Consider the following 9,316-nt stretch of genomic DNA (forward strand, 5'->3'; position numbering starts at 1 on the left):
TTTTAAGTTAACACTTGGTGTCAAATTATGGATTTGTGATTAAAATATGTATTATTAATTCATTAATCTTTTTATTTTTAGTTTGGAAAACAATATCAAATTCTATTTTTTTTCAAAAATTAATTGGAATTATTGGTTTTAGTAGGTGTTTAAATAAGTATAAATTATTTTTTAAAGTTTTAATAAAGAAATTTTCATTTGGATAGGTGATAATTAGTTATTTTGGTTTTGTTATATTGTAAAAAGGTTAAATTTTGAAAATTTGTGATAAATTCATTTTCTAACCCAAATTGTATTACTTTCATATTTTTTAAATTTTCATTTTGTTTAATAATAAATTTACAAAAATTTAAGGAATTCAATTTCCTTGAGAATTATATGAATTGCGATTAATTTCAATTTCAAAAATTTGTGAATTTATTTTTATTAATTTTTTATTCAAATTAAATTATTTTTATATTGTTGGTTTTGTTGATAAATGAAAAAAATTTAAGTATAATTTTTCTTGAGAAAGAAGAGAAAAATGATAAAACAAAATTTATTTCAATTATAATTGATTTTTTTTATAAAAAAAAACTTTATTAATTTGTAGAAAATTTATTTCTTATTCAAATAGTATAATTTGAGGCGATTTAATTTATTTTTAAGATAAGAGTTACCTAGGATTTTTAAAAAATAAATTTAGTTTTATTTTATGTTAAAAGTTGGATTTGAGTATTAACAAAATTAAATTATTTAAAAATTATGATTTTGACCGCTTCGACTCTTTTCTATATTAAGAAAAACAAAAATCTATTCTGAATGGCTTAATTCAAATATTGTTTTTCGTTATTTCATTTAAAATTGATTTTATTTAGTGAAAAATAATAATAATTGAAGTCAAATTAGGGAGTAGAAATTCCAGCTAGAGAATGCGATAGTTTCAAGTGAGTGTGACCAGAGGAGGATAAAGGGGGGATATTTCCTGCTCCTTATTGTCTAACTCTAGAAAAGGTCATCGCCAAGGCCTATATCTTCTACATTTCTTGAAGACAGTCAAAGGTCGGTCCCCATTTTGATAGGACTTTCCAGTGTCTCCAACGTGTCCGCAAACGAATATGTGTCAGCTCCAAGTGGACTTCCCTCCTCATCCAACGTCAAAAATTTGCCATCTGTCGGTCTATCATTTTCAAGATGAAGCAGTTTCTTATGTTGTCAATGTGTCAGTCCAAGCACCAGTCCACGCGTCCTCCACATTCCTTCTTGTTAAGACCCCTATAAAGAGAACTCTCTTCATCTTCTGCTTTCAGTCCATCAGATTAGCGGAAATGGTGAGACCATCGGCGAGAAGAGACGGCGACCGCAACGACGTTGGCGGGCGTTACAAGGGCGTGAGGATGAGAAAGTGGGGGAGCTGGGTGGCGGAGGTTCGGCAGCCAAACAGCAGAGACAGAATCTGGCTAGGATCGTACGGAAAGCCGGAGGAGGCCGCCAGAGCATACGACGCCGCCGTGCTTTGCTTGCGTGGCTCGTCTGCAATTCTCAATTTTCCTTCAACCCCACCGGATATTCCCAACGCTGCTGATCTATCGCCGCCAGAAATTCAGGTCGCTGCGTCTAAACACGCTCGCAAGGCGCCGGAGGAGTGTGAAGGACCAGAGTTGAAAACGCCGGTCCAGCCTGAGCAATCGGCGGCAGGTCCAGTTCCAAATGAGTTGAAGTTTTCGATGCTTTTTGGGGAATCATCAGACATGCATGGATATTCAGAATGGACCTTTTAAAGATTTTACTTATCTAAATAAATCATCTGTTGCAGGAAAGATTCTCTTACATTAGATTATAGCCATGGCCAAACTGCTACCCTTCATAGAGATGCGGTGATAGCCACTAGGTAGGAATTTTTATACTAGTAAAAGGTTAGGCATCTTTGAAATTGAGATGCAGACAAGAACGATGTTAGAATGGAAAAACAGATGACTGTATCATTCCTTTCTTTTATATACATAATTTGTGGGCTGCCGATTTTCATAAAAAAAAATAATATTTTTCTTATTTTAACTTTAATTAAATTTTATTATGGCAATACCGTCCACTTAAGCTTTAAAAATTAAAATAAAATTTCAACTATGAGCCATCAGGTTGTGATACTCCCTCATTGGAAGGAACCTAAACGATTGACAGAAAATTATAAAATAAATAAATAAATTGACGATTAGCAAACTGCCTCAACTGCAAGCCTCTTGGGGATGCTGCCGCAACTTGTTGACCCAAAGGCCTTCTCAGATACATCGAGAGAGCATGATTCCTTTCCAACACAGGCCTTTTTTATGATGTCCAACGCATCCTTGTTCCCCTCGCAGGAGCCTTTGCTAAATGATCCACAGCTGCCCTGTGGATCACCAAAGCTAGCAAACTTAATATCTGAAATTGGTCGATTTTGGCAGGCAAGTTCCAACACATTGTTCTCATATGCGTTTCCGCATGCAGTTCCAATCGTGACGGTTTGGAAGTTCACCAGAGACGGGTTGCCACCAAATTCTTCAAACAAGACCAGTGTGTTCTCATCTGCGGTCAAGAAGGACCTGGGAACATGGTACCTGAAAATTCACAACAGAACAGTAAGATAACAAGGTTGAAGAAGATGATAGAACGCTGGATTGAGAGCAAGTCTCACCATCTCTGGGTGGGATTGCCACAGTTTCTAACACATTTTGTGTTGGTGTATGGGCCGCGGTAGTCACAGGTTGCGTTGCACCCATCTTCTGCTATGCTAGACGGCCAGTAGCGGCCGAGACTCTGGCCGTTCACCCAGGCCTCACCCTTACCCAGACCTTGTAAATCTACCACAACTGCGTCTGTTCCCAGAGGAGCCTTGAAGGTGGTCTGCAGAGGAAAGAAAAAAAAACTGTATATCGAACAATCTTGTTCTTCATAAATTGGATAAAACATGCTGATTAATCCTTTAGCGGTTTCAGTACCTTATACCAAGTCAAGTTCCTGTTCAGGGGTACATTTCCTTCTTCCCACTTATAGGGCGATTCCGGATCGTATAGCTTCATGGCCATGCCATGCATTCCAACCTTGTATGACCATTTGTGGGATGACAAGTCTTTGATTATTGTTTCATCACCCTTTCTTCCAACGATCTCCACGGGCCCAGAGATTCCAGATTGAACCAAGTCATAGAAGGCGCCATAGTTCTGTTCACAAATAGAAACTGAGTATTAACTGAATTTTCTTATACAAAAAAATTTAAATGTATATAGAATTGAGACGGCTTTTTTATATATACCTGAAAACCAATAGTAGCACTGAGCAATGCAATCAAATTTTTTCCAGGCTTCAGCTTCACCTTCTCCTCAAACACATAGTTAAAGATTCCATTTGTTGCCCATTGTGAACCAAGGTATTCCCCATTAACATAAGCATGGAGGATATGGCCGGTTGCGTTGACTCTTAATGTCATGTTATCCGTCCAAACAAGATCATCCTCACTGAGATCCACACTACACATGAACAAACAGCAAAAATTTACAACTTATAAAAGGGCTTTACATCATAAAAAATAAACAAAGAGAAGAATTAGGCTCAATTTACCTGTTCATGTACCACAGATAGTCGCTCCGATCATTAGTGGTCTTCTGATCAATAAGTCTATTTGCAGAAACTTGACCCTTACCAAGAACGGCGGTGTCATCAATCATCTCTGGCCTCCAGGACCATTTAAGAGAAGCTGGCTGGTCTTCAGCTTCATTCTTATTCTTTACCATCACCGAAGTCTGAGCATTTACCTGAAATATAATATATGGATTACCAAATAGGGAAATATTTGTGCTTAAATCTAATCAAATTATAAAGATTGTTTTTGTTGTGAGGTTCTATTACCTTGGCAGTGTTATAAACTTCCTTCTTACAATCTGGAAGGATGCTAACAGACCAAGCAGGAACAGTATATTCAGTTCCACCATAAGTGAATGTAGCATCATTAGTGGTGTTGGAATTGCTAAAGAAGCAGCTTGATACTTTCTGTGTTGCATACACTGTGACCTGAAATATGGAAAAGTGAATTATTATACATAAATTTAAAAGAAACAATTCACACAGAATTTATTAAAAATAAAAAATAAAAAAATTACTTCAACAGAATTTCCCATATCAATAGTAGTTATGTTTCCCTCTGTGAGAGTTTCCTCCATTGACTTCAAAACAGTGTGGAGGTCCTTTAAATGTCCCCATTTTGGTTGGTTCAGATTACCTGTAAAGTCAATAGGCTGACTTTCAGGGTAAAAATAAATAAAAATCACTTTTTTATATAATAAAATAAAATAAACGATCAGTTACCAAATTCATCAAGAGGTGCGTCATAATCATATGATGTCGTGATGTATGGACCACCAGCAACTCTACCAAAATTGGTACCACCATGATACTGAAAGGAAGCACAAAAAAAGGGATAATAAGAATGACAACCCAAGAACAAAAGTCAATAACTTAAAATTGATTCAAAGAAGATATATGCAAATTACCATGTAATAGTTTTGAAATGTGCCGCCAGTTTGGAAAAATCGGGCAACCGAATAAGAAAGATCTTCTGCAGTTCGATGTGGGTCTTTTCCACCCCAGTTCTTAAACCTATAATAATATTTTGAAACTTACATTTTTTTTTTTCACTACATTCGGAAATAATCAAACAAAAAAATGGAATCAGAAGACAAACCAGCCAGTCCAATTCTCCGTCCACATTTTAGGACTATTGGGATTGTTTGGTGTGAATGAATCACAGTACCACCCATTACATGTGTTGATCTGTTAACAGTCAGTCAAACATTAATTTCATCACAATAGTTTTTTTTGGATAAATCCCATAAATGTATACATACATAAAAATGGGAAAAACAAAAAAACCCTAAAAATACCATTGGTTGTGGGGCATCGCTCTGTTGGCACATAATCCATGGAACTCCAATGTCAAGGGAGTTGGCCATGGCGGCACACCAGTCAACATACACTTTTCCGGCGTCTCCATAAGGTGCCATAATATTACCATATTCATTCTCGATCTATTAAAAAAGAAAAAGAAAAAAAAGAGAGTATATTAGTATATAGAAGTATGAAATCAGCCTATGCCCACCATACGAAAAGGACACAAAAAAAAAACCAGAGGATCCAACCTGGGCAATGATGATTGGGCCGCCTTGTGAAGCAAAAAGCTTCTCTTGTTTTGCCATGTCCACAATCAAGGTCGTGAAATTTTGCATCTCATTCTAAAAAACACCAAGAAAACACGATTAAAAATTGAAGATTTATAAGAATATTCCAAATAATTTAACATTAAACTATTGTAATTACTAATTAATTACCATGAAAACTTTATTCGCCGTCCGGAACTCGATACCAGGCATATTGTGCAACCACATAGGGAACCCTCTACGTTAGAGTGAATAAACATAAAACTTCTAAGTCGAAAAATATCAAAACAAAAAAAGAAAATTAAAGAAAAATAGGGAAGTTTACCCATAGGTCCATTCAGCACAGACGTAAGGTCCAATTCGAAGAACTGCATAGAGTCCTTCGGCCTGAATAGTCTGGATAAACCTTATGAGATCAAGGTTTCCACTAAAATCATACTCCCGACGAAGAGGCTCATGTACATTCCAGAAAACATAAGTCTCAATTGCATCTAAACCACCTGCCTTCGCTTTCCTTATCAAATCTGGCCACATCTATTGAATAATTCAAAAACAAACCCAGTATGCTCAGCAAAACACATAAATAATAATAATAAAGAAGTTCCGATTTAGTCAGAAAAAGATAAAGAAAAAAGACCTCGGGAGTGCTACGAGGGTAATGGATGGAGCCAGACTGCAAAACCCTACGTTTGCCATCAATGATGAGGGCCCTTCCATCATAAGAAACCTCTACTGCAGAAGCCAAAACATTTAGGAGAACAAAAAGAACGCAGAAACTAATTGCATGAGTGGCGTTCTTAGAAGAAGCCACGCTCGTATTCCCGAGAAAATACGTGCGGTACATGTTTCTTTGAAGTAGCGAGGAGTGACAACAAACCCTCAATATATAGAAAAGTGAGCGAGATGACTCGGTTCCAAATAGATTCATATCTTCTGTCATTATCCATTAAGCAAATTGTTTGATCTTTGGATTTTTATGGAATTGAGAATTATTTGCTCTTAATTATTGTACGAATTTCTGTATTGGTACAATTAATTTCTCCTCCTATGGGTTTTTACATTTCGTGTCACATAGTCAGTCCATTTTGTTAATTTCTAACCATAAATGTAACTGAATTGGATAGAGTTGAATTAACTTGAAAATTTTTATTATCAATTTTCCATATTGAAATATATGTTTCCATACTTTTTTTTTAGCATTAATTGTAATTATTTATGAAATGATTCTAGATTATGTAGGTAAAAAAGTGAGAAAAAAAAAATTAGTGTGAGGCTTTGGTGCCTCGGTGTCACACCTATAATTTCACGAGTAGTTTGTTTTTTCTAGCACATTAATTGATAACAACAATGTTTAAGAGTGGAATGGAATATGAATAAAAAATTTATACCAATTTGAAAAACAAATGTTTCACAGATTGAAAAATTAAATATATTTTAAACTTAGGCTATGTTTGTTTCTTGGAAAATTTGAGGTGAGGGAAAAGAAATAAAGAGAAAAAGTGGAAGAAAAGAAAAAATAAAGGAAAATAAAAAATAGATTCAAAATCAATAAATTATTTTTATATGTTTTTTCAAACTCATTTCACTTTAGTTTCCTCTATTATATAAAAATTAAATAATTTAAAAATATATAAATTTTTAACTAATTTTAACTATATTTGATTTTCTTTAAAAAAACTTTCTGGGACCCAAACATAACCTTAATTTTTTAATTTCATCATTATCAAAAGTTAATAATTTTTAAAGGCATTATAATTGGAAATTGTTAAAAATGGACTTCTTTTTAACGATGTATAATATGTATGAGCAAGTTGAAACATGTCTTTTTTTCTTTCGGGGTAATGATGTTCCATTATTTGTTCTACGTAAATATAGAATATGAATAAAAATATTATGTTATATACAATCATTTTATCCTAATATTTTGATAATAATTTTACCACATTTCTTTATACCCATTATTTTTATTTAAGTTATAAGGTACATAATTTTATATTTTTATCATTTCTTTTGGTTATTTGATAAAATGTTTTGTTAATCCCTTCGCCATATCCTTTTAATATCTAGTGATATTCTTCCTATTTAGTTCATAATTTTCATATTTTGGTATCTTGATCAAATTATTCATATATTAGTATCGTTTTTATACTATGATCATATTATTTATATTCTAATCATATTTTTCATCACATTCTTTATATCTAAACTATAAATTTTCATATTTATTGTACTTTAATAACATTTTTTTTTTATCCTAATAACATTTTGTACTTGCATTACAATTTTTGTGCTTTAATATTTTGAATTGATACCTTAATCACATTTTTTTTTTATCTCTAATACCTATTTGATGGTGAAGAGGCCATAAGGGCTTGAAAAATGGGCATAGCTATAAAGTTTTGAATAATCAATCAAAGTTTTATCAAAAACTACTTTTATTTTTGTAAGGAGCAATTTTATAATTATTTAAAATGTCTTTGCACATGATTCTTATCAACATTAACAAAATCTAATCATAAAATCAATATATATATGCAAATAATAAATGTTTCTACATTCTATTTATTCTAATTTTATTTGTATTATAAATATAATTAGACTGTATTTGGTTGATAAGATAGACATATTTTATAATATAATTTATAATGAGATATGATATATTTGAATATTAAATTAATTCAATGAATATTATATAGTATATTAGATGGGATATATAATGCTATACTTATATTTAGTTTGTAAAATGAATAAAAAAAATAAAATAAAACATGTATGATTTTTTAATGTTTAAAATAAAAATATACATATATTGCATTTTCATATTTTTCTATTAAAAAATATGAAATTTCTATTATTGTTTAACAATATTTATAATTAAAATATTTAAACTTTATAAATAATTTTTTTTTATATTAGAACAGATATAGAAATATATATTATTTTATATTTGATTAAATATAAGATAAGATAAGTAATGGACTTATCCCATGTCATAACTAATCGACCAAATAACCAAACATATGATAAGATATGTTATCTCCTCTCTAATCTTATCTCATGTAATATCCGACCAATCAAGCATAACCTCCCACCCTAATTAAATTTAAGGAAAATGTGAGAATGAGATGAATTTCAATTAAAACTGTCAGTTGTTTAATTAGAGATAAATCATTCTTATGGGAATGGATATTGCACATACTTCAATGTTGAGGATATGCATGAAGGCCCCTTTTTGAAATTTTAGTGGGTTTCAAACATCTATGAAATTGAGGGTTGCCAACCAACTAATAATGGGTTGGGCCCATGGTACTCTTTTTAAAAGCCCACAAATAGAAAAGAAAAGAAGGAAGAAAAAGAGCTTAGACAGCCCAAGAAACATTGAAAACAAAAGCCTAAAGGCCCATTAATTTATAAGTTGGGTGTTTGGGAAGTCCATAAAATAATTTATCTTCTTTAGAACAAAAACTAATTTTAACTTAAAAAACATGTTTGATAAACATTTTACTGAAAATAGTTTTTTGAGAATTTATTCAAAATATAATTTATTTTTTAAAATAAATTTACAATATTTTTAGTGGGTTTTTTTTTTTTTTAAGAATATGTTAAGGAATAATTGAAAATTCGGAAAATGGTATTTATTGAATAGAGCTTTAAATTTATTTTTTATATACCAGTTTTCAAATAAAAATTTATTCTTAAAAATAAAATACTAGTATTTTTAAAATTATTTTCAAACAAAGTCTGTTGAAAACTTTGTTGCACATACTTCAATATTGAGGATATGCACGAAGGCCCCTTTTGAAATTTTAGTGGGTTTCAAATACCTATGAAATCGAGGGTTGCCAACCAACTAATAATGGGTTGGGCCCACGGTACCCTTTTTAAAAGCCCACGAATAGAAAAGAAAAGAAGGAAGAAAAAGAGCTTAGATAGCCCAAGAAACATTGAACACAAAAGCCTAAAGGCCCATTAATTTATAAGTTGGGTGTTTGGGAAGTCCATAAAATAATTTACCTTCTTTAGAGCAAAAACTAATTTTAACTTAAAAAAACATGTTTGATAAACATTTTACTGAAAATAATTTTAAAAAAATTTATTCTAAACATAATTTATTTTTTAAAAGAAATTTACAATATTTTTTTAAGAAC

At 31.9% G+C, this 9,316-nt stretch overlaps 2 protein-coding genes across 2 annotated transcripts; one reads left to right on the plus strand and one right to left on the minus strand.

Moving 5' to 3' along the window:
* Nucleotides 1–1,288: 1,288 nt before the first annotated feature.
* Nucleotides 1,289–6,012, minus strand: LOC100242240 (beta-galactosidase 15). The gene is made up of 15 exons (XM_002276882.5): nucleotides 5,806–6,012; nucleotides 5,494–5,702; nucleotides 5,340–5,406; nucleotides 5,151–5,243; nucleotides 4,896–5,039; nucleotides 4,697–4,785; nucleotides 4,506–4,611; nucleotides 4,321–4,408; nucleotides 4,116–4,234; nucleotides 3,865–4,026; nucleotides 3,577–3,770; nucleotides 3,272–3,485; nucleotides 2,958–3,179; nucleotides 2,654–2,862; nucleotides 1,289–2,576 (listed from the first exon to the last, which is right to left on the minus strand). The coding sequence occupies exons 1-15, from the start codon at nucleotides 6,010–6,012 to the stop codon at nucleotides 2,192–2,194; spliced, it is 2,508 nt and encodes an 835-aa protein (XP_002276918.2). The 3' UTR covers nucleotides 1,289–2,191.
* LOC100245800 (ethylene-responsive transcription factor ERF016) lies at nucleotides 1,308–1,799 on the plus strand. The gene has a single exon (XM_002277585.4). It carries the CDS (start codon nucleotides 1,308–1,310, stop codon nucleotides 1,758–1,760), a length of 453 nt encoding a protein of 150 aa, XP_002277621.2. The 3' UTR covers nucleotides 1,761–1,799.
* Nucleotides 6,013–9,316: the final 3,304 nt, after the last annotated feature.

Source organism: Vitis vinifera, chromosome 11, assembly GCF_030704535.1.
Source record: "Vitis vinifera cultivar Pinot Noir 40024 chromosome 11, ASM3070453v1".
In the NCBI taxonomy this organism is placed as follows: Eukaryota; Viridiplantae; Streptophyta; class Magnoliopsida; order Vitales; family Vitaceae; genus Vitis; species Vitis vinifera.